Below are 26135 nucleotides of genomic sequence, written 5' to 3' on the forward strand. Positions count from 1 at the left end.
GTTGGATGGATGGATGTTTAGATGGATGGTTGGATGGATGGATGGATGGAGGGTTAGATGGATGATGGATGGATGGATGGATGGATGGAGGTTTAGATGGATGGAGGGATGGATGGATGGAGGTTTAGATGGATGGATGGATGGATGAATGGTTAGATGGATGGAGGTTTAGATGGATGGATGGATGGATGAATGGTTAGATGGATGGATGGATGAATGTTAGATGGATGGCTGGAGGGATGGATGGATGGATGGATGGATGGAGGGAGGGTTAGATAGATGGATGCATGGTTAGATGGATGGTGAAGGGTTAGTTGGATGGATGGAGGGAGGGTTAGATGGATGGAGGGAGGAGGACAGAAAGGGGAAAGTGATGAGCGCCAGGCCGGTGGAATGAGAGGGAGAGATAGATCTGCTCCGGTGTAATTTTACCACAGGCTAAATATAGCTAATATTCTATCATTAGAAACATAAAGATATTTCATTGAAATGAATGCCCTGCCTTTGATTAATGAGACTAAGCTGTGGTGCTCCTCAGTTCTCTGCTCCTCTTAACCCTTGTGTTGTCTTCCCGACGACCATTCACCTTTTTGTTTTAGTCGGTCAAAATGTACAATGAAAACTTTTTTTCAACGTTTGGGGCGTCTTTTTGTCGACACTTTTGTCACTTTTTCCGATGGTTTTGTCCATTATTTATGCACTTTTTGACATTTTTGTTGTTTTTTCCCCACATTTTTTAAGCCTTGTCCGACATTTTTGTCACTTTTTCCAACCTTTTTTTTTTTTTTTTTTTTTTTACAAATGCTATAAATATTATTATATAACACCCACATTCAATGAAAGTAGTTAACTGATCATTTATTTTACTTGTGAAGAGCGTTGTATGGAACCATCCACGTTATTTATTTTGAAAATTCGGTTGAAAGAAACCCACATTTCTGATACAGAAACTTGTCAAAAATGGGTCAAATTTGTTCTGAGGACAACAGGAGGGTTAACATTTTCACATAGATCATTATATCACTTAGCAAGACAGTGGTTAGAGAAATGGATAGGTAGAGCAAACGCAATACCATCTGTCTGTTTCAAGCATGTCTGGGTGTTTCTACAAAGACAAGTTGAGTCTTCGCTCTCGTTCCATCCGAGCCTTTTAAGTCTGACTGTTGTCAATTCGTCTGTCACCTGTGATTAATCACTGATCGATCTTTCGGGTTAACAAAGTAAGAGGAGGAGGTCCAGGTGTCATTGCTCTGATGAAGAATGAGGAGACGAGGCGAGGTTTGTCTGGGAGACAGATTGATGGGTCTGGCCCGAGGCTCACTGGAATCTTTCATTAACATTTAAATTCTCCGTTTGCTATCGGTGGTTTCCAGGGGCGTTGCTAGACATAAAGCTCTACTGGGGCACAGGCCCCTGCAAAAAAAATTCTGAATGCCTGCTTTGTGTATGAAATGTGCTATACATACTGTCCTAGCTTGGCCCACTATTACTACCATTTCTATTCTGCTGCTGAAATTGAAACTGGGCTTACTCTGCAGTAATAACAATGAACCCAAAATGCACTAACAAACATATACGAAATGCACTTTATGATGTACGGAAAATATCTCCAAGAGGGAAAGCCATTTCGGACATCTTTACATACACCGACTGACCCTGAACCTAGTTATTGTGTACAACTTTTGTACTATGAACAAGATATTTTTTCATGTACTTCTTTAATCTTGTTCGTAGTAATGCAGCTTTTATAATGGTCATAATTCCCTCTATTTATTTCAAGCTTATAGAAAAACATCTCCCTATCTCCTTGAATAAATGTATTTATTTAATTTTCTCGCCCAAAACTACATTTTACAAGAACACATCATTTGAACACATCATGTTATAATTTGACTTCGCCCAATAGTAATTTTTACGGAATAGACCATGAATGCATCTCCATGTTACCTTAGCTAACGTTAGCTGTTAGTACCGTTAATTTGCTAGCTAGACTGTGCTTCACAGCAGATAAAGTTTACTAGCTCACCTCTGGTTTTTGGTCGAAATAAATCCTTAATTCACAACGTTAGATGTGAAAAATATGCCGGCCTTACACAATGGTTTTACACATGAGATTTTACTGGGGCACAGCAGATCAACACTGGGGCACCTGCCCCAGTAAAAGGGGTCTAGCGACGCTTATGGTGGTGTCCACAAGGTCTGCAAATACTGTCATCATTGATCTAAGGGTTCGGCACGAGGGGGTTGGCTTCTGGGGCTCCAGCCCTGAATGTTTTCTCAAAAGCACCGAATCATTCTAGCCAAGATTACTGTCTTTAAAGGGGCGCTATGCAGTTTTGGCAATTTCTTCGCAGTTTTCTCGCTTTTTGCTGGCAGGTTTCTCTATAGAGCTCCCCCTACAGCTTCGGAATAGATATTTGGCAACACTGTCGTAAAAACTGGTTGGCGACTCTCCCTCCTCCCATCTTCTCCCTCTGGTCATGTGCATTTGTTTTCATAGAAGCTGGCGAACGCACAGAGCCATGTCCACTGAGGTAGACAGCTAGTGAGCCCGTAACAGACAGCGATCATAATAAAAACCTTTAGAGACAATAGCAAAGAAACAAAGATACAAAAAAAGATTTAAAAAAAGAAAGAAATATAAAGATTAAACAGAGTTTATCCCAAAGGTACTTACAAGTGCAACAGCAACAACGCCAGGTCAGCATCGGATCTGCAGGCTTCTGTTTGTCTCAGTTCCCCGCCGTTCTGAAAACGCAGCTCCTATGTTTACTCGTGTCTGACTCCTCTCTCGGTCAGTCTGCCGTTTCCTCTTTCTCTGTTCCTCTGACAATGCTTTCCTAGCTTTCTGCTTCTTTTTAGCCAGCTCAGCCATGACGATAGTGTGAACAACTCCATCGCTACCTTGTTAGCCGGTTCCTGAATGGGCATATGTGTGCAGTGCCGTGAAGCAATTCATCACATGGTGAGACCTGATATCACGCCATACTTCCTGACGCTGAGGCCACCGACTTTCCGGCCCAAAGTTGCAAGGGTGGTTTTTCAGCTCACAGGAACTGGGGGGGAGCGAGGTGACCACCATTCAACCCTAAAAAGTCATATAACCATTCCAATGACTCCGAAGTTGTTCAGTTTAGGTCAATTAAGCTAAAAAGTGCATAGTTCCCCTTAAAGTCGCTGAAGCGGGTTCTGTTTTAAAGCTAGAGCAATATATTGGTGTCAGGAATCTATGCTAAATATTTGGGAAGGGAGCTAAATAACGCTCCAAACTTATGTTCAATTTTGGAGAGGGAAAAACTAGCATGGCCATTGTCAAAGGGGTCTCTTGACCTCTGACCTCAAGAAATCTGAATGAAAATGGGTTCTATGGTTACCCACGAGTCTCCCCTTAACAGACAAGTCCACTTATGATAATCCCATGCAGTTTTCAATGTGTTATTTTGCCTATTCTAAAATGGTGTATTTTAGCCTAACATTTCTATATAGCAGGGCTTATAAACAGTCTTGGAATTGCATTAATTAGGACTGACTTAAAAGCTGAGATTCTGGTGGCTGGGTTAGCTCGTTTGGTAGAGCAGGCGCACATATGTAGAGGTTTACTCCTTGACGCAGCGGCCGCGGTTTCGACTCTGACCTGCGGCCCTTTGCTGCATGTCATTCCCCCTCTCTCTCCCCTTTCATGTCTTCATCTGTCCTGTGCAGATAAATGCCTAAAATGCCCCAAAAAATAATCTTTAAAAGCTGAGACTCTTGTGGATTCAATGAATACAATTTGGAGAAAAGCAATCTCCCAAGGAGCCTGCCCCGAACCCCCCTAGGTTTGGGCTAAGCACCGAATGTTTACATTCTGGCTCAGCCCATTATTGATCTATTAGTTGTTTCGGTTAGAGACAGATAAATAAAGGTGACTGTTGCTCTCGCTGGAGTTTTGTTTTAGGCTTGTTGTCGTGAATTTTCTGCCACTGTTTTTTCCGATCCGTCCGACTACTCCTGCTCTAATGTTCTTGTTTCCCTTCCTCCTCAACTTCTCCCTCTGCTTCCCCTCGCCCTCCTAACCCTTCCTCCGCCCTTGTCCGCTTCCTCTTCCTCCTCCACCCTTTGCCCCTGCCTCCCCTCCTCTTCCTCTTCCTCTCCCCTCGCTCCAGTCCTCCAGCTCCTCTCAGGAACGGCTGCACCAGCTGCCCTTCCAGCCCACCATGGACGAGCTCCACTTCTTATCCAAGCACTTTGGCAGCACCGAGAGCATCACGGATGACGACGGGGGCCGCTGCTCCCCCCACATGCGCCCACGCTCCCGCAGTCTCAGGTCAGCAGCAGCAGCACCACCCGTGAGATTAAACCGCAGCTTTGGGCTGCCCAAAAAAGCACATATCCTCTTTAAAAAAAATCTTGTAATTGCTTTTATACAACCTGCCAAATTTTCCTTTTCATTTGATCAGCAACTGAAATGAACCAAATCTATTGAAAGTTAGCACTTTATATTAAGACATGGTCATCATTAAAGTCAGACTATGTCAATTACTTAGAAAAAATGCCACAGTTCTCTTGGTTTGGTATGACCAGTAACTTATGGTGGCTAACATTAGCTAATGTTAGCAAACTTAAGCTGGATGTTGCTTTGTAACTGACATATCAAGACGAGCTCAACATTACAGTGATTTTTTACATTTTAAAGTAGAAATGACACATTCCTCTTACAAATAAAAAGTTGCATTTATCATTAAAAACAGTAGCTAATGTTAGCAAACTTTGTAGATTTTTTACCAAAGATTCTCTGCACCAATGGTATGAAGCCAAGGGGGTAAGCGAGCATCCGGAAAGCGTACCTCCTATGGGGAGATTCTGAGGCTACCAAGCCATCACCTCCCGTTAGCATCCCATTGACTGCCATTCATTTTGGCGTGACTTTAACAGCAAATAACTTTACATCTGAGGCGTTTAAAGACTCTATTTATCCATTGTTTATTTCTAAAGAAACACGACAATGTATAAAAGGCTCCATTACCTTGTACCTCACATTATGGCCCCGTAGCAGATGTTTTTATAAAAATAGGCTAACGATTGGGTCATAACCACGCGACTTTCTGTTGCGCAGAAATGAGGTATAGTCAGGAGAAGCTCGTAGGCAATCGGGGGGGGGGGGCGTGGAGGCATACAGTCAAGGGAGAAGCCCACAGAGAGTCCATGAAAGCATCGCAACAAAATATTTCAGGAATGTTTTGCTCCTGCTCCTACGCTCGTGGACAGCTCCTGCTCACGCTCTCCGTCTCTGCTAGATTGGGAATGATTGAGATTTCTCTTGGCACAGCTACCAGAAGACTTCCAACTTTCAGACAGGTTGCTCACGGCACATCTACGTCTTCAAGCTCAGTTGGAGGCTGCTCAGTAACACTTTCACTGGTCTCTGTGGAAGTGTATGGCGTCACTGTGTCCATTTCTTTCACTGTCTATGTATGAAACGGTACACACTTCCTGTCTCCTAAATGGGCACGACTTTGTTTGAAAGTGTGGTGAATGTCGTTTGGATGGATGAAGAGTTACATTTGCGTGATTTATTTATATTATATATAGATATTCACACAGCTAAACGCCATATTTAGCATCACAGAGATTCATTATCTGTGGCGCTTTTGAGCGTTAGCTTAGCTGTGTTTCGACAACCCCCTGAGAGTTTGTTGCTGAGACAGAAGCAGGTCTGGAACAAAGTTCATTTTCTCCTGATGTGTCCGTCTGAAAAATGCCATTTTAGTGTCAGAATGTTCTGGAGATACGTGGCTTGGCCCAAGTGCGTCCAATATTTACTTTTGGTGACTACGGAGCGAAAGAATCGCTCTTAAATATGTATTCACGTTCACTTCTCCAATCTAGTTACTTAGTAGTCGTGAAAAAATAAACTACTAACTTTTACTACTAATTACTTGCTTTTTATTGGATCGTTTTAAGTGTGAATCGAATCTTAAACATTGTTCAGACATGAGACATTTTCTTTATTACTCAGAACACAAACTGACCCAAACTTTAAAAAAGCCAGATGTTTTTGACTGTGATCCATGTTTTTCTGTTTTCCCACGCAGCCCAGGACGTTCTTCTTCCTGCTACGACAACGAGATAGTCATGATGAACCATGTGTACAAAGAGCGCTTTCCAAAGGTGAGACACACTCTCTCTCACACACACACACACACACACACACACACACACACACACACATACACACACAAAGCTGCTTTATGATAAACATATTCTCACTCAACAAAAGCGGTTAATGATTGCATTGACTTTGGTTAGAAGGCGGTCAATGCGATACTTACAGCAACTTAACAACATTACCCCCTCCCACACACACACACATACATATACACAAACACACACACACACACATACATATACACAAACACACACACACACACACAAAGCTGCTTTCTGATAAACATATTCAAAAAAATCCACATAACAGCGACCAGGTTTTTGTTGCTCAATGGCGCGATCATTTTCCGCTGCCTCAAGATAGCAATGCGCCCAGAATGCACCTGAACGCACCTCCCTGTAAGACCAGCACGCCCAGAATGCACCTGAACACACCTCCCTGTAAGACCAGCACGCCCAGAATGCACCTGAACACACCTCCCTGTAAGACCAGCACGCCCATGGGCCACAGATGGGTGCAGGTGCATTTGCTATTTAAACGACGCGCGCGCTGGACGGGAAACTGACAACTGGTCTAGTCTTAAACTAGCAAAGACACTTGGGTCGGGCTTTGCGCTGCGCCGGGTACAAGATAGGACCCTAGAGTAGGGCTGGGCAATATCTCGATATTATATCGATAGCGTGATATTAGACTAGATATCATCTTAGATTTTGGATATTGTAATATCATAAGTGTCTTTTCCTGGTTTTAAAGGCTGCATTACAGTAAAGTGATGTACTTTTCTGAACTTACCAGACTGTTCTAACTGTTCTATTATTTGTGCCTTTTCCCCACTTAGACATTATGTCCACATTACCCAAGATTATTCATCTAAGATCTAAGTGTGAAGATATTTTGTTAAAGCACCAATTGTGAACCCTAGAATATTGTCACAATATCGATATTTAGAGGTATTTGGTCAAGAATATTGTTATATCTGATTTTCTCCCTATCGCCCAGCCCTACCATAGAGTTGGTCTGGTTGTCAGTTTATCAGTATATTTGCAATCAGCTTTAGCCAACAGAAGTATAGAAAATGAACTACAAAATCAGACACATTGTGATTGAAATACAGTAATACACACACACACACACACACACACACACACACACACACACACACACACACACACACACACACACACACACACACACACACACACACAAAGCTGCTTTATGATAAACATCCTATTCCATAATAATCCACATAACAGCGAGCGAATCCTAAAGCCTGCAGAGCATTAAATTAATCTTTCGAGCTACGGTAACGTTTTAATCCTATTTTAGAACTCATATTTTAGAGAAATAAAAAGGGGATGTAATTTATGATTGAGCATGTTCAGAGATTTGTGCATAACCAAAACACAAACACATTAAAAAAGGAAAGGAGCCTTAGGGGCTGCTAAACCATAGCAAACAAGATTATGTGCCACTGCCAAGTCGAAATATGTTCACCCTGTCAGAGAAAATATTAACTTTAGTCACTGCACTTAGAAATACTGCCACAGCTATGGAGAGTTAAATAAAAGAGATTTTCTCTTTTGCCTCATTTTTCTCCCTTCCTCTCTTTGCGGGCTGAGTTTGGATTCAAAAGGAAATGGGCTGACAGCTTCCACAGAGATAAAGATCGAGCCTTAGGAAATTGGGCATTATAGTTTGGAGTTCATTCGAGGTAAAAGCTCTTTGGGCTTGTTTCACACAAGTTAAGGCGTTGCATTGAAGTCAGTGTAAAGCAGCAGAGCCACAAATGAATTGCTTTCTGTCACGTACTGCATGTCTGGGTCTCCTCAAGAAATTCAATCTTTTTCTACACTTCATTTCCGTTTCCCCATTCTCGCCATCTCTTCCTTTCTGCCCCTTTTATTTAACTTTTATTTTATTCCCATTGAGATTCACAATCTCTTTTAAAGGGGTTGTTCGAAAAATTATGCTTAGAACGGTTTTGCTTCAGTTTCTTTGTTAAACCATTTGCATCCAAACTGCTGTTTTATTATTTCTGTTTTTCATGTGTTAATCATGAAAGCTGAGTGACCTTGCAAAGAGCACAGGATGTACTGTATCCTGAAGGCAGAGCGCATAATGTGGAGGAGATGCCGGGCATGACCAGAGATAAGAAGAAAAGCTACTGATTGCATGAACCGAATAACTGAGGCTATGTTTAGACGGAAACGATCTGAAGAGAAAATGCAAAAGTGGCGTTGTGTTCTCACTTTTCATTCCGCGTTTAGGCGAGCGTTTTGGGGGGCAAATCTGCGTGCATATGGTGACGCAAAAGTGTGTTAAATTGGATGTAGTATGCACACCAGGCGGCTAGTTGGTGGTGTGAAGCACTGCCACGCAACACCACCAAGTCTGCGCGCCTGCGTAGAACCTTCCTTCAAAACATGGCGAAGCAAACAACAAAAGCTGACAATTTTGTCTGGACAGACAAGGAGGTGGAGTTATTGCTCTAAACAATGCACACACACAGACACACACACATGCGGAGACATTTAAATGGACTGCCTGATGTGAAAATGGCTGTGATTGGTTGTGACTGGCTGGAATGATAATTCAATTAGTGGGCCTATGACTTCCGTGTCCTGCATGAACTAACGCAATGCTTCATCTATAACGATGTGAGCGTCCACACAGCTGAACGATAACATTCTGCAAACAGCGACATCAAGCATGCACTGCACGCTCCAGCTGATAATAATACAGACAACAGATGTTGCAATGTACAATTACAGGAATGTATGTAGTAATATCCTACATATTTGTGAATTTGGGTACATATTATGAACCAATTATTGTACCTTCTGACATTGTGTCTTACTGATATGATGATGACGCGTGAATAAACTGAAACTAAACAGAATATGTACATATTTCTCCTGTCCTCTCATGCCCTCCCCGCCTCCCGTCCTCTGTCAGGCGACAGCGCAGATGGAGGGCAGGCTCGCCGAGTTCATCCAGTGTTTCTCTCCTGAAAACGTTCTCCCGCTGGCCGACGGGGTCCTCAGCTTCATTCACCACCAGATAGCTGAGCTGTCCAGAGACTGCCTGGCCAAATCCCAGGAGGGCCTCATCACCTCCGTCTACTTCTTTGAGCTGCAGGAGAACCTGGAGAAGCTTCTTCAGGACGTGAGTAAAGGCTACATTTAAATTGCTACGTTTTGCTTTTTTAAGTGGAGTTTTGAGCCAAAAGCGATCTCCGTGCTCACAAATGTTTTAGCTCCAGTAGAAGAACTAATCTCCGTTTAAACTAAAGCCCAGTTCAGACCAAAGATTTGCAACAAGACGAAACCGTTTTAGAACGTCGCAGAGAAAAGTTGCAGCGGTCTGAACCGGCCCGTCTCAGCTCGACTCAAACCAGCTGATGGCGTCGCTGCGACTCAGTCTCCAGAGGCTGGTTTCAGAACGTAAGAGACTCTCTCTATTGGCTGTTTCTACAGCCAATAAGTCCGCTGGTAAAGTCAGCTACGCACTATAGAAATTAAAATATCCATAATCCATTTATGGATTTTTATGTTCCAAACAGCTGGTCGAAATGGCAGAGTTTGAGACGGAGCCTCAACAACCGCCCAAAAGCACGGTAACGTTATATGGTGGAGAGAGCTAGAGAGAGACTGAAGAGAGGGAGCGCCCAGCGGCGTTAGAACAAAGCCGGGAATCAGAGAAATAAAACGTGTTTTCGCCGATTCAGCTCTAAAAATGCAACTGGATCACTAACGTTATCCACATTCATATTTAGACGCAACAAATTATATATTTAGCGACAAAAATGCCTAAAAGTCGGAAGTTAGACCTGAAGTACAAAGAGTCGTTGTTATGGAGATGATACACCATCTCGTCTCGTCTCATTGGTGAGAACTGGCAGCTTTCAGAGCGCTGCTGTTTCAACTCATCTCGTCGCAAATCTTTGGTCTGGACTGGGCTTAACACGCCCAAACCACACATCTTATTCGTATACCGTTGCTGGTAGTTGCCATGGTAACGTTAGTAGCTTAGTCGCGGAGAATGAGACGACATGGCCCAATCGGGCGCCGCAACGTTGGCGTCACTGTCGGTGTTGCCAGAGGTCTCCGTTTGCGGCCGTTGAGACTGAAACACAACCCTGCAGATTTCAAACCAAAACGGGTCAGAAGAAAATTTCGAATGTCTCCGGTTTAGGGGCTCGGAAACCCCAGAGCAGGGGGAATGAGAGGGGGAAACGCCAGAGCAGGGGGAATGAGGGGGGGAAACGCCAGAGCAGGGGGAATGAGAGGGGGAAACACCAGAGCAGGGGGAATGAGAGGGGGAACCGCCAGAGCAGGGGGAATGAGAGGGGGAACCGCCAGAGCAGGGAGAATGAGAAGGGGAACCGCCAGAGCAGGGGGAATGAGAGGGGGAAACGCCAGAGCAGGGGGAATGAGAGGGGGAAACACCAGAGCAGGGAGAATGAGAGGGGGAACCGCCAGAGCAGGGGGAATGAGAGGGGGAACCGCCAGAGCAGGGAGAATGAGAGGGGGAACCGCCAGAGCAGGGGGAATGAGAGGGGGAAACGCCAGAGCAGGGGGAATGAGGGGGGGAAACGCCAGAGCAGGGGGAATGAGAGGGGGAAACACCAGAGCAGGGGGAATGAGAGGGGGAACCGCCAGAGCAGGGGGAATGAGAGGGGGAACCGCCAGAGCAGGGAGAATGAGAAGGGGAACCGCCAGAGCAGGGGGAATGAGAGGGGGAAACGCCAGAGCAGGGGGAATGAGAGGGGGAAACACCAGAGCAGGGAGAATGAGAGGGGGAACCGCCAGAGCAGGGGGAATGAGAGGGGGAACCGCCAGAGCAGGGAGAATGAGAGGGGGAACCGCCAGAGCAGGGGGAATGAGAGGGGGAAACGCCAGAGCAGGGGGAATGAGGGGGGGAAACGCCAGAGCAGGGGGAATGAGAGGGGGAAACGCCAGAGCAGGGGGAATGAGAGGGGGAACCGCCAGAGCAGGGGGAATGAGAGGGGGAACCGCCAGAGCAGGGAGAATGAGAAGGGGAACCGCCAGAGCAGGGGGAATGAGAGGGGGAAACGCCAGAGCAGGGGGAATGAGAGGGGGAAACACCAGAGCAGGGAGAATGAGAGGGGGAACCGCCAGAGCAGGGGGAATGAGAGGGGGAACCGCCAGAGCAGGGAGAATGAGAGGGGGAACCGCCAGAGCAGGGGGAATGAGAGGGGGAAACGCCAGAGCAGGGGGAATGAGAGGGGGAAACACCAGAGCAGGGGGAATGAGGGGGAACCGCCAGAGCAGGGGGAATGAGAGGGGGAAACGCCAGAGCAGGGGGAATGAGGGGGAACCGCCAGAGCAGGGGGAATGAGAGGGGGAAACGCCAGAGCAGGGGGAATGAGGGGGAACCGCCAGAGCAGGGGGAATGAGAGGGGGAAACGCCAGAGCAGGGGGAATGAGAGGGGGAAACACCAGAGCAGGGGGAATGAGGGGGAACCGCCAGAGCAGGGGGAATGAGAGGGGGAAACGCCAGAGCAGGGGGAATGAGGGGGAAACGCCAGAGCAGGGGGAATGAGGGGGAACCGCCAGAGCAGGGGGAATGAGAGGGGGAAACGCCAGAGCAGGGGGAATGAGGGGGAACCGCCAGAGCAGGGGGAATGAGAGGGGGAAACGCCAGAGCAGGGGGAATGAGGGGGGGAAACGCCAGACCAGGGGGAATGAGAGGGGGAAACAGCAGAGTAGGGGGAATGAGAGGGGGAAACAGCAGAGCAGAGGGAATGAGAGGGGGAAACGCCAGAGCAGGGGGAATGAGAGGGGGAAACGCCAGAGCAGGGAGAATGAGAGGGGGAACCGCCAGAGCAGGGGGAATGAGAGGGGGAACCGCCAGAGCAGGGGGAATGAGAGGGGGAACCGCCAGAGCAGGGAGAATGAGAGGGGGAAACACCAGAGCAGGGAGAATGAGAGGGGAGAATGAGAGGGGGAACCGCCAGAGCAGGGGGAATGAGAGGGGGAAACGTAGAAAAATATATTCGGTTTTTAAATCAAAACGTAACAATGTAAATGTAGCCTAAGAAAAGATGTAAGAACAAGTAAGACCTGACTTCCTCTAATAAGAACTAATAAGACAATCCGCGAACTTTCCCTTTAATTAACGATACAGATTTCTTTTTTCAGAGGTTCCAGAATAAAGTAAATAATAATTGCGGACTGTTTTTCTGCTTGTGGTGGAGATGTGTTAACATCCTGAGTTTAATTTCAATTTTTTTTTTTTAAATCTGCAGAACATTCTGCAGAAGTATATCTCTAGCAAATTATCTCTTTACACATTGCTCTGGGACAGATTTTTGGCTCACGATACAGAAAGCTGAGTTTGTTCTGAACGTTTTGATGTGAAACACATGAAAACAGTTATATACAAATATCTTAAAAAGGTCAATTTAAGAAGATGTGTGAATGGTGCTGTGGAAGGTTAGTGGACAGATTCAGCGTTGGTCTTTTAATTTCATTCAAACTTGCGGTTCCTTTGGTGAGAGACGAGATTGAAATGGCTGCGGTAATTGGAGGCTAATTAAGCTCAGAGGAGATAACAGGTATCAGGCAATTTCATCACCAACCTCATTTTGACGGCTTGATTAGATCGCTGTGATTACACTTTGTTGTCTGGCTTCGGTTTGATTGTATCGTCTGTGTTTTTTAGGATCAGATATTCACAAAAGTCACATCTTTTAGAAGCCTTTGTACCTTTCTTAGATAGATAGATAGTTTGCTGCTGCAACAATGTTATTTCCCATTTTTTTGGGATCAATAAAAAATCTATCTATCTATCTAGACAGACAGACAGACAGACAGACAGATTACTTTATTCATCCCAAGGGAAATTGTAGGCATCCAGTAGCTTAGACAAACATAACACAACAAACACACATACACACATATATCTCACATACATAAAACTCACTCACAGAAATTTAAATAGTTAACAATTTGTGAAGTGATTACAAAGGTCTGGTATGGACTTTAACTGACTGCAGTGCCGTGTCTGGGATTTTACTGTCAGATGTAATCTTCTCTCTCTCTCTCTCTGTCTCTCTCTCTCTCTCTCTCTCTCTCTCTCTGTCTCTCTCTCTCTCTCTCTCTCTCTCTCTCTCTCTCTCTCTCTCTCTCTCTCTCTCTCTCTCTCTCTCTCTGTCTCTCTCTCTCTCTCTCTCTCTCTCTGTCTCCCTCTCTCTCTCTCCCTCCCTCTCTCTTTCTCTCTCTCTCCCTCCCTCTCTCTCTCTCTCTCTCTCTCCTGTCTCTCTCTCTCTCTGTCTCTCTCTCTCTCTCATGTCTCTCTCTCTCTCTCATGTCTCTCTCTCTCTCTCTCTCTCTCTCTCATGTCTCTCTCTCTCTCTCTCTGTCTCTCATGTCTCTCTCTCTCTCTCTCATGTCTCTCTCTCTCTCTCTCTCTCTCTCATGTCTCTCTCTCTCTCTGTCTCTCTCTCTCTCTCTATCTCTGTCTCTCTCTCTCTATCTCTCTCTCTATCTCTCTATCTCTCTCTCTATCTCTCTCTCATGTCTCTCTCTCTCTCTCTCTCTCTCTCTCTCTATGTCTCTCTCTCTCTCTTCTCATGTCTCTCTCTCTCTCTCTCTCTCTGTCTCTCATGTCTCTCTCTCTCTCTCTCTCTGTCTCTCATGTCTCTCTCTCTCTCTCTCTCTGTCTCTCTCTCTCATGTCTCTCTCTCTCTCTCTCTCTCTCGCTCTCTCTCTCCCTCTCTCTCCCTCCCTCTCTCTTTCTCTCTCTCTCCCTCCCTCTCTCTCTCTCTGTCTCTCTCTCTCTCTCTCTCTCTCTCATGTCTCTCTCTCTCTCTCTCTCTGTCTCTCATGTCTCTCTCTCTCTGTCTCTCTCTCATGTCTCTCTCTCTCTCTCTCTCTCTCTCTCTCTCTCTCTCTCTCTGTCTCTCTCTCTCATGTCTCTCTCTCTCTCTCATGTCTCTCTCTCTCATGTCTCTCTCTCTCTCTCTCTGTCTCTCTCTCTCTCTCATGTCTCTCTCTCTCATGTCTCTCTCTCTCTCTCTCTCTCTCTCTCTCTCTCTCTCTCTCTCTCTCTCTCTCTCTCTCTCTCTCTCTCTCTCTCTCTCTGTCAGGCCTTTGAGCGTTCGGAGAGCTCCGAGGTAGCCTTCGTCACAGAGTTGGCGAAGAAGCTTCTCATCATCATCTCCCGGACTGCCAGGCTTCTGGAGTGTCTGGTAAGATAAGACCCTATCCTACTGCGATGTCCACAGTCCCCCCCCCCCAGCCTTCATCGCAGAACATTTCACAGATCACGACCCTCTCGTGACTTAAGACAAATTGATTTTCTTTAAATAAACATGGACACAGATTCTCATTTGTTAGCCCCTGTAAAGCATTTAAGCACCCTGATATATTACACAGCCGGGGGCAGAAAATCAAAACCAGCAAACACTGAGTAAAAGAGCCCCAGTGCAGTCTGTTTGGATGGCGAATACATTTGCATTTAGATTAAAATTTGCCCTGCCACAGTACGACTAATACCAGTCAGCGGCCCCCCTGCTGCTTGGCCGCCTTCATGTCTGACTCAGACAGACTGCGACCATGGTGTCATTTAAAGTTGGAGGATGTCTTTGTGTGTGTTTGTCTGTCTTAGCTGGTTGTTTTTCTGAGTAAATGTGTGTGACTCTGTTTTATAACCGTCTTGTGTCCCACTCGATGAGTCACGCCACAGTTTTTCCACACGTTTTTTTTAAAGTGCTCATATTATGCTCATTCGTTCATATTTCTCTACGTCCATTATTCGGCGATGTTTCTGGTTGAACAAAAAGGATCTTACTCTTTAACAAAAAGGTCTATCTCTGTAGGGATCCTTTCATAATGTTGTCAGACACTTAAGGGTCTTATACACTAGACGCATGTGACGTCATGGGAGCGCCGTGACTATTTATACCCGCGCTGGTGCTCACGACACTAGCTGCAGTCTTCTCCTGAACAGAGGTGGCGCTAATGAGCAAAGGCTACAGACTTTTCCCTTTCTACGGACTAGAAGAAGAAGAAAAAGGTAAACAACGGCAGAACTGGCTGCAGCATTGACGTCAATGCTTCGATTTGATTGGATGACCTACTTGGTGGGATCAAGCCTTTCATTCGCCATAAAAGAACTCATCTTGGGTGCCTGGTTAGCTCACCTGGTAGAGTGGGCGCCCATGTATAGAGGTTTACTCCTCGACGCAGCGGCCGTGGGTTCGACTCCAACTTGCGGCCCTTTGCTGCATGTCATTCCCCCCTCTCTCTCTCCCCTTTCAAATCTAAGCTGTCCTATACAAATAAAGGCCTAAAATGCCCCCCCAAAAAAAAAGAACTCATCTTAACCTAGTAAGTTTACCGGAGAGACTTGCAGTCACTCAGAGTCCTGGCATCCGGTTGTCGGCGAACCCGTTCAGGCGTCCCGTTTCTGCTTTGTTGCGCGCCGCTGAAAAAAAAAGAGCCGTGCGCGACCTAGGCTCGCGCGCCATAAATCGGGCGCACCGGCAGGATATTATGTCATTTTGACGTCACGATGGCACGCGCCACCTGGGACACTGGCTGCGTGGCATGTCCGTTTTTATTTCGGCTCCCACGTTAACAGGTTAGAGCTTGCACACTGCCTGCGTGACACGCACGTCTCGCAGGTGTGTCCGCACCGAAAACGCGTGCATGCTAGAAATAGGGCCGACGCCTATTTTTCATGCGACATGGAAGTGTTTCCAGGCAAAATAGAATAGGAAAAGATGTTTATATGTCATTTTGACACAAATACATTTAATAAATGACATGTTGATGTTTGAAAGTCTCTAGGTTTTGACATAAAAGCAGATATAAATGTCATTTAAAAAAATAATAATAAATAAATATTGATTTTCAAATACTGCACCTGTCAATACAGAAGGAAATATTCTGTAGCCTACAGAATTTTGCCGTCAATACTGCCGACGTTGTCTACATTTCCACAACTCTCTGCCCAAAAGTCGAACATGGGTGATGAAACGTACATGTGTAGAGACAAGCCTAGCAGCATCAGTGCCGCTTCAGACACATCAGACATAGAAAACGCCACGCAGCCGCCACGCAACAGAAACGCCACGCTCATGCCACGCAGGCAGTGTGCAGGAGGCCTTACCGGCAATTTCCACTGGATGCGGAACGTCTACGGAACGTCTACGGAACATCTCCGGAACGTCGACGGAACGTCGACGGAGTCATTAGGTTTCCATTAAAGTCAGTGTGTGTATTTCCACTGACTGCAGAACGTCTGCGTCCCGACTCCGTCCCAGCTCCGGCGGTCCCAGCCCTCCGGAGCAGATACGCAGAGCTTCTATTTTTGACGGACGACGGAGAGCTCCGCAGCAATTCAGCACAATTCAGATAGTGCGGGACAGGAAGTCGAGCACAGAAACAAAATAAAACATCCGGATACTTTTCAAAAATAAAATACACCGTGCTCACAGCAGGTCATATTTCCCTGCACTACACCTTGAAAACACAGCTCAGAGTAGTTTCCCCTCTACTCCTCTGGATGGAAACTAACTGGTGGTGGTTTTGTGGTTCTGTTTATAGAAACTACATCCTGTTATATCGCGCGAACATACATGAATTCGCGAGATGTTGTGGTCGGCTGGCCACAGCCGTTACGCAACAAATCCAGACCTGGTGGGTGTCAGGACGGCGGAGCACGCAGCCGTTCCGGTCCGCAGACGTTCTGCATCCTGTGGAAATCCACGGTTAGAATAATAATCTGAGCCTGTCGGCGGCAAAAACTGAATTTTTAGTGGACGAAAAATAAAAGGTGCACAAATGCCCATTTACGTTACATTGCAGCTTTTTGCAACTGCCGACTGCAGCTGTCTTTTTGAATACTGGACCAATTCAAAAGATCTGTCACTTGGACACAAAAATATTGGAAAATAGGGTTACAAAAATGCCAAAGTTACCCTTTAATGCTCTAATGCTCTTCAGGAGTTTAATCCAGAGGAGTTCTACCATCTACTGGAGGCAGCAGAGGACCACGCCAAGGAGGGTCACCTGATGAAAACGGACATTCCTCGTTACATCATCAGCCAGCTGGGACTGACCAGAGACCCTATTGAAGGTGAGAGAGACAGAAACTGTGTGCAACACACGGATTTAACTTACCAGAAACTAAGTGAACTGACAGCTGATTTAAACATATTTCTGTCCTCAGAGATGGTAAACCTCGATAGTTACGACAGCGAGGGGCCGCTGACACCCGAAACAGATGACTCGACAGAGGTGGGATCCCCAGATTAACCCTCCGTGTTGTCATTTGTCCACCCCCACATTCGTCCACCCTATTTTATTTTTGTTCGAGTGGGGGACGGTTGGATCCTTGTGTGAGGTTTATCGAATTTTTATCGAACGCATTGGATGAGATAATGTATGCTTATGTTTCATGCATGTTTACTGTATGTTTATTGTGTGTTTATGTGCGATACGTCGGCATTTTTTGTTCTCTCGACTGCCCAAGACATATTTCTCCTATAGGACACAATAAAGGCTCATTTTATCAAGCCAAGGTCCTTATTAGAGCTGTAATCGGGCCTTAAAAGTTAACCCGACAAAGCCCGAGTCCAACAGAATTCGGCCCAAGCCGACAAGTACATTTTGATTGACAGCTTTTTAAAAGCCCGAACCCGTTTACAGCCGACATTATTCAAATGTGCGGACCCACACAGCTCTTTTTGCCTTTTGTCAAGAATGACTCATTTTTTTGTCATTTACATTTATAATTTTTTTTACATAATTTATTCATGACTAACGTAGACTATAGGCCACTTGGAAGTTGGAACAAAGAAATAAAATAAGTCCTCCAGAGGCCAGCCTCCGTTTCACCTCCTCAGCATCCATTTTAGCACTAATTGAAACGCATCCTTATTGCTCTCCCTGAAAACGTCTGCATCATGTGCTAATAACTTGGCATACATGAATCTAATTTAGCTGATTTACAGGATACCCCCCTGTCTTGAATCTCTGGGCCATCCCTCTAACAATAGCCTCTAACTGTCAAAATTAAAGCCCGGGTTGGTTATGTTGAAAAGCAAGCAACATTTTGATGAGGAGGCACCTTCATGCCGTACAAATGCAAACTACAGATGACGGATCTTTTTTTCGCTCCTTTTTCAGAGCCTGTAAGTTATTTATTGCTGTCAGGGTGTCAAGAAAATTTCAAACAGTATATGAAAGTTTTGTCCAAGTGTATATTGGAAATAGTTACCAATCCTGCCTTAAAGCTAAGGAGGCATATCGGATGATTTTGAATGTGCATCACCAAAGTTAGAGTGGCAAAAAGAATGAAAACACTTTCTTGACATTTGTAAAGAGAGAAAAATATAACAAGTTGCGATATTAATATTTATGTCATAATGGTCGGTTGGTTCGATTTTATATTAGATTATATTTAATTGCACCATTGTGATCTTTAATCCACAGGGTAAGATTAGAGCAATGAAACCCCCAGAGGAAGCAGACTTCCAGACCATCAAGCTGATCAGTAATGGAGCGTATGGGTGAGTAGAGCATTACGACGTCAGCCAGGGGCGGGTCTAGGATCAGACCTTTAGGGGGGCTCAGCCCCTAATGAGAATGTGACACGTATATGGTGCATGCAAAAGAAGCTAATCTCTGAGCTAGCTACTGAACAACAACGTCAGCTAACGTGTTTTGACTAGGGCTGTCAATCGATTAAAAAATTTATCAAATTAATTACATAGTCTGTGATTAATTAATCGAAATTAATCGCATACATAATTAACGGTGCCTGAACCGATACTTTTTAAGAAAGTAAAAAAAGAAAACAAAAAAACGGATGTATGTATATCTGTGTATGTATGTGTGTGTGTGTCTGTCTGTGTGTGTGTGTGTGTGTGTGTGTGTGTGTGTGTGTGTGTGTGTCTGTGTGTGTGTACTAGCGCCGTGTACCTGGTGCGTCATCTGGAGACACGGCAGCGGTTTGCCATGAAGAAGATCAATAAGCAGAACCTGATCCTGAGGAACCAGATCCAGCAGGCCTTCGTGGAAAGAGACATCCTCACCTTCGCAGAAAATCCCTTTGTCGTCTCCATGTTCTGTTCCTTCGAAACCCGTCGGCACCTCTGCATGGTCATGGAGTACGTAGAAGGTGAGGATCTGTGTGTGTGTGTGTGTGTGTGTGTGTGTGTGTGTGTGCTGACTCGTGGGAAGAATGTTACCCATGTCTACTAGTTATTCTATTATTCTCCACTGGATCCCTGTTTCCCAACGCGTCCAGTTTAAAGTCCTCCTCCTCACCCACAAAGACCTCCATAACCAGGCTCCTTCCTACCTAACAGACCTGCTCCACCGCCACAATCCCCCCCGTAACCTCCACTCCTCTGACGCAAACCTGCTCTCCCCACCAATCAGGACCGAGCACTGTACCTGGGGTGACAGAGCTTTTAGCCATCGCAGCCCCCTCCCTCTGGAACTCCCTACCCATACACATCCGTGACTGTACTGACCTGGACCATTGACTGTAAATGTTAATGGACAACGCATCCGGTTCGGCGAAGTGCTGCAAATGCGGAAGTGCCTTACCGGCAATTTCCACTGGATGTGGAACGTCTGACCCACCAGGTCCGGATTTGTTGCGGCACGGCTGCGGCCATGACGTACAGCTGAAGTCACGAGGACCCACGAGATCTCACGAATTCACGTGGAATAGAACCACAAAACCACCAACAGTTAGTTTCCATCCAGAGGAGTAGAGGGGAAACTACTCTGTGCTGTGTTTTCAAGGTGTAGTGCAGGGAAATATGATCCGCCGTGAGCACGCTGGATTTTACTTTGAAAAGTAACCGGATTTTTTATTTTGTTTCGGTGCTCGACTTCCTGTCCCGCACTATCTGCCGTGTGCTGAATTGCTGCGGAGCTCTCCGGCGTCCGGCAACAATAGAAGCTCTGGTATCTGCTCGGGAGGGCTGGGACCGCCGGAGCTGGGACGGAGTCGGGACGCAGACGTTCTGCAGTCAGTGGAAATTGCCGGTTAAACCTGCATTCTGTCTGAATTCCAGCAGGGGGAGACTCCTAACCCTAGCCTGACATCGTCATACTCAGATTCTAGTCAGAATGTGAGTCTGAAACCGCTCCATTGGGCTGTGATTATGGGGCGTGTTCCAACCGAACAGGGAAAGAAAATTCCTCTGCACTCATTGGATAGACGAGACGGTGTTTCGTCTCCATAGCAACCCCTCTTTGCACAATGCACTTTTTAACAAAATCCATGTGTGTATCCAAATACAATACACATTTTTAAGGCAAAAAATTGGACAGTCATCATGGAAACATTAATTGGTCACAAGGGCTGGGAAGATTTTTTTTTCATAGAACCGTATAAAAATAAAGTCGGACACGAGGTACCAGGAGACATACTGTACATAATAATTGCTCAGCAGCGAGACTAATCAAAATCTGAATTCTGCTGGCAGGTGGAGACTGTGCGACTCTGCTGAAGAACATCGGGGCTCTGCCTGTGGAAATGGCCCGCATGTACTTTGCAGAGACGGTCCTTGCACTGGAGTACTTACACAACTATGGCATTGTACATCGAGACCTCAAACCTGACAAGTAAGAGTTAGTTTTCATCAAACTGTTGCAAAGAGATGATGCAAACTTCACTATACTTCACCAGACCTTTGCTATTTAATTGCTGTTTCAAAAGAGTATAAATAAAGCTTGTATGACTTTGAATTTACCTCTGCTGTTTCTATTCTCAGCCTTCTGATTACCTCGATGGGCCACATCAAGCTCACAGACTTTGGCCTCTCAAAGATGGGTCTAATGAGTCTGACCACCAACTTGTATGAAGGACACATAGAGAAGGATACTCGGGAGTTCTTGGATAAACAGGTATGACAAAGGCAACACACAAATGTAGCTGTATACTCAAATTTGGGGTGGTAGTAGTAGCTTAGTCCAGAGGGAGCTGGGTTGGGAGGAGGCTCGCTGGTTCAAGTCCCCTTTCGGACCAAAGTACGGAGTGTGGACTGGTAGCTGGAGAGGTGCCAGTTCACCTCCTGGGCACTGCCAAGGTGCTCTTAAGCCCTTAAGACACCAAACCCCCAGCTGTTGGGACGCCTGTTCAGCAGTCGCAGCCCCCTCACTCTGACATCTCTCCATTTGTGCACGTAAAGGACCAGAGCATGTGTGTGTATTTCAGGCCTGTGTGTAGTGTGTTCTTAGCCTGACAAGCCAGACCCACATCCAGATGTTGGGTCTGGGAACTCACCATTGGCAGGGCTCAATCCGAGGGGCGGGATAAACGGTTGTCTTTCAGATTCCCTCTGCACTCATAGTCAACCAGAGCAACGCTAGTTGATAGATTAAACTCAAAATGAACACATCTTCCTTTTTTAAGAATGACTTCAGTGCTTAACTCCAAGTCTTCCAGAGTCGCGGTCAAAGCCGACTCCAAAGACCGCTGTTCGCCAGCAGCAGCAGCCATCTTCTTTGTTTTCAAGTAGCAGGGAATTCACGTGGAACCGTCGCAACTCTGCCGTCTTTATGTTAAGCCCGCCCACCGACTCTATACACGATGTGATTGGCCTGACCAGCCAGTCACGCAAGCCAACGGAGAGTTGCTAGACTGACCCTGGCTACAAATTAATTCTGTGCAAACCATACAGCGATATGATAACCAGAGAACGCAACGGTCGCGGTTTTAAACACGTTGTGAAACGGTCGCAGTTTGGTTATGTTTAGGCACCAAAACTACTTATTCCTACATACACTAGAACACTTTAAAAAGACTTAAGTCTGACACCATGTAACATCTGAAGACAATCGTCTCGCACCTAACTTTAAAGACTGAGCTTGCAGGGTCACACATTGCAAGACAACCATTAGATTCGTTGTGAAAAATGTAACCAAGCTAGCTAGCTACCGCTAGCATTAGCTAGTAACTTAAGGGGAAGTTTGCAGATTTTCTGTTCTGCCGTACATGCAGAAGAATGTCTCCAGTACCTGGAGGTCTGCGTTTATCCGCCGGTAAATCTCTGTTGGATGACTTGCTACAGAAGGGTTGAAAAAAATGCAACTTTCCCTCTTTAGCATTTAGCTTAGCGCGGCGCCATAGCAACCATAAACACCACAGGCTCTAGCCGTTTGCGGCGTCCTGTTTGGTGCTGGAGGGAGCGCACCCATTGGTTGTTGACAATGTTCACATGATTAAAAGGTGCTGTAGGTAGGATTGTGAAGATCCAGGACTTAGCCAAAAAATTTGAACAACAACTTCTCAGTCCCTCCCCCCTTTCTGCTAAAGCCCAAAACGGTCTCCTAAGCCCCTCCCCCCATAAGGGAGAATGAATGCGTGTGCATGAGCAGTGATTGACACGCAGTTAGACACCCCCCCTGGCCCTGATTGGTGCATCTGAACAGTTAGACACCCCCCCTGGCCCTGATTGCTGCATCTGAACAGTTAGACACCCCCCATGGCCCTGATTGGTGCATCTGAACAGTTAGACACCCCCCCTGGCCCTGATTGCTGCATCTGAACAGTTAGACACCCCCCCTGGCCCTGATTGCTGCATCTGAACAGGGAGCTGTGGATTTTTGTAAATCTCTCTCCAGGCTGTAGGTGGAGGCAGAGGAGCTGGATTTATTTTAATGACCTGCTTCATGTAGTTCTACTGGAACATAGGGTCAGTTTCAGCAGATATGACAGAGAGTTAGTTTTATAAGTCTTACCTACTGCATCTTTAACTTAGCTACCAAGACTTAAAACTTACAATAATATCATATCAAAGACGTTTGATTTTGTCGGATCGTCGAGATGGGAAAAAGACTTAAGAAAGCTGGGACTGACTTTTATGACCACCTCACACCAAACGATTGAGACGACGGGAGCGCCTCCCAACTCTAGCAAGAGTTTAATAATTTAATTCAGATATTGGAAATGTTTCTGCGACGGTGAAATCGCTTGAAAAGCCATTTGGTGTAAGGTCAGCATTAGTTAAGTTTAGAGAAAGATTGTGAAAACCCCGGTCTCCTGGGTGAAAGTCCTGTGTTTGTTTTGACCGATCCACCCCCCCCCCCCAACCTGCCTCAGTACGCACTGGGTGCTCTTATACTTTGTCTCGTCACCTTCTGCTTTGTTTCCGGCATAATTACAAAAAATTTGTCTCAATTGCTGCTTGAACAAACGTCCTTTTGAGAGTGTTTTTCAGAGGGGGCCAGTCTCCTCCTACAAGGTGCCAATATTTACATTTTTATTTACAATTCATTAAAGTCTTGAGTAAATTCTAATTAAATTAAAATGATCGAAATTCTCATATATACAGTGTAACTGCAAATTGTGTCTTTTTTATCTGTATTGCAGTGCAGTCTCTTTAACAACAGAATGATCCAAGTAAAGTGCAATATAAAACGTCCTTTGATGTCTTCATCTCTATGCTAAGATATTCTGCGTCATTGTGTGCCAGGCATATCTGAAGCATGAAAGAACAGTTGGCAGAACAATAGGCCAGTATTTTCCTCAGTTGTTATAATCATTTCTCTCTTAGGTGGGGTTTATTTTTTCAAGCCTTTCCTTCGGGGCTCATGCTTTAGAATCTAAGCTTCATTATTTCTTTTGTATGCTTTATGGTGGCCAGAAATCTGTTAACATTCAGTGCATACCCATTTGCACATGAAAACCCCTCACTGGGGCTTTCATCTTGTCTTGGCATCTCTAAAGTGCTTTACTTAGCCAGGGAGAAATATGTCCCGTGCACATGTGCATTTACATGCTTGCAGTGGTTTAAAATGTAAACTAGTATTTAAGGCCACTGATGTATTTTGCATGTTTGTTGAAAGATACATAGAAACTAGAGAAAAGGGCAGTTGAGAAAGCATTTGTGTACTTTATACCTGATTTATGTCAAAGAATCCGGCCTGCGGTCCTTTGCTGCGTGTCAACCCCTCTCTGTCCCCCTGTCCTGTCTATCTGCGATCACTATTTAATACAATTAAATAAATAAAAAGCCTGAAAGTAGGCAGGCTTTCTGTTAAAGGATTAGGATTTAGATTTTTGGCCTTTTAATGGATAGGACAGTTGCAGACAGGAAAGTTGGGAGAGAGTGGGGGAAGACATGCAGCAAAGGGCCACAGGTCGGATTCCTTGACATAACTCAGGTGAGCTACCAGGGTGCCCCAGGATTTGTTTTTTTAAGTTTTGTGTGTGTGTGTGTGTGTGTGTGTGTGTGTGTGTGTGTGTGTGTGTGTGTGTGTGTGTGTGTGTGTGTGTGTGTGTGTGTGTGTGTGTGTGATCATGGACACACCTCCAACACAGTGGTGGATCATCTGTATTTATATATTTGTATTTAAGCACTGTGTCTCATTTAACTACTACTTGTTGATAAAGCGTGTGTTGTGCGTGTTGCTTTTCACTCATCCCATACACATGTGCAACCATACAGGTAGACAATGAACTGATGTGACTCGCTGGTTTAGAATAATCCAAACTCCGGAGAGGGTTGCGTGTTATTCAAAGGACTTACAGAAATCAAGCGTTGCTGTTTTCCCTTCAGGTGTGTGGAACTCCAGAGTACATCGCCCCGGAGGTTATTCTTCGTCAGGGTTATGGGAAGCCGGTGGACTGGTGGGCTATGGGCATCATCCTGTATGAGTTCCTGGTGGGCTGTGTGCCTTTCTTTGGAGACACGACAGAGGAGCTGTTCGGCCAGGTCATCACAGGTGAGCGATCAAAAATTAAAGGTCCGAGTTAGACGAGTTTTATTGGACACATCTTCCTCACCTCTTTACCAAAAATATGTCTCCTCATGCCTCTCTCTCTCTCTCTCTCTCTCTCTCTCTCTCTCTCTCTCTCTCTCTCTCTCTCTCCGGTAGATGACATAGTGTGGCCAGAAGGGGACGAGGCTCTCCCTCTCGACTCCCAGCACCTGATCTCCTCTCTTCTGCAGACCAATCCACTGGTTCGACTGGGCACAGGTCAGTCAACTACATCAGTGGTTCCCAACCTTAAGGGAATATCCAGCATTAGTATTGATGGGATATGCAATCCATTGAAGAAATAAATTCCCCAGGATGTGCTATAGTGACTCAGGAAGCAAGTTCTTTTGTTTGCAGAGCCGTGGCAGCTGTGCCTACGTGTACCAGGATGCATTGCATGCGAGCGGCGACTTCCCTAAGCACCCCTATCTTTTTAGTGAGCAAAATAAACTTACAAAATGTCAAGAAAGGAAATATTCTTATATCTAAACAGAAAATACAATCGTGCACCTTCTGAATTAACTCATCATAAAAACACTTCATTGAAACGGGACAGAAAACAACTCGGTTTTTGTCAAAATACATTTTTAATTCACAGATTAAGATGTGAAAAAATGCCGGCTCCACACACTGTATTTTCCCCGTGGTCTCTCTCTGCTCTCTTATTTTTGGCTAACTAAGTTAACCATTTATCTTTGAATTTTATCTACTCATGCTATTTGCCTGTGGTTAGGGTTCTAAATGTGGGATATGTGGGAACATAGGGCCTAATTTTGAAAAAAATCTTAGAAATGTGGGAACATAGAGCTGTGGGAACATAGGCACGCTCCCAGCTAACTATGTTAACCATTTATCTTTGAATTTTAGCTAACTATGTTAACCATTTATGTTACGATTTTAGCTTACTCTGTTTCTACCATTTATCCATTAGTTTTAGCTGAATTTCAGCTAATCATGCTATTTACCTTTGAATTTTAGTTAACTATTATAACCATTTATCTTTGAATTTTAGCTAACTGGGGTCAGCCCAATAGTTCCACAGCCCTATGTACCCACATTTCTAAGATTTTTCTTAAAATTAGGCCCTATGTTAGGGTTAGGGTTAGGGTTCTAAATGTGGAAGCTGTGGGAACATAGGCACGCTCCCAGCTAACTAAGTTAACCATTTGTCTTTGAATTTTAGCTAAGTTAACCATTTGTCTTTGAATTTTAGCTATGTTAACTATTTG

The 26135-nt window shown here is 45.3% G+C and overlaps 1 protein-coding gene across 5 annotated transcripts in view; it reads left to right on the plus strand.

Moving 5' to 3' along the window:
* LOC116065484 (microtubule-associated serine/threonine-protein kinase 1-like) overlaps positions 1-26135 on the plus strand; it is a 92952-nt gene that overhangs the window by 50530 nt on the left and 16287 nt on the right. For all 5 annotated transcript variants that reach the window (XM_031321034.2, XM_031321031.2, XM_031321032.2 and 2 more), the window contains 12 exons: positions 4146-4306; positions 6075-6150; positions 9104-9313; positions 14262-14363; positions 17125-17257; positions 17351-17418; positions 18616-18692; positions 19095-19303; positions 20628-20766; positions 20916-21048; positions 24705-24870; positions 25024-25125. In XM_031321034.2, coding sequence (XP_031176894.1) covers positions 4146-4306; positions 6075-6150; positions 9104-9313; positions 14262-14363; positions 17125-17257; positions 17351-17418; positions 18616-18692; positions 19095-19303; positions 20628-20766; positions 20916-21048; positions 24705-24870; positions 25024-25125 — 1576 coding nt within the window. The remainder of the gene's footprint in view (positions 1-4145; positions 4307-6074; positions 6151-9103; positions 9314-14261; positions 14364-17124; positions 17258-17350; positions 17419-18615; positions 18693-19094; positions 19304-20627; positions 20767-20915; positions 21049-24704; positions 24871-25023; positions 25126-26135) is intronic.

This window comes from Sander lucioperca, chromosome 21 (genome assembly GCF_008315115.2).
Source record: "Sander lucioperca isolate FBNREF2018 chromosome 21, SLUC_FBN_1.2, whole genome shotgun sequence".
Lineage (NCBI taxonomy): Eukaryota > Metazoa > Chordata > Actinopteri > Perciformes > Percidae > Sander > Sander lucioperca.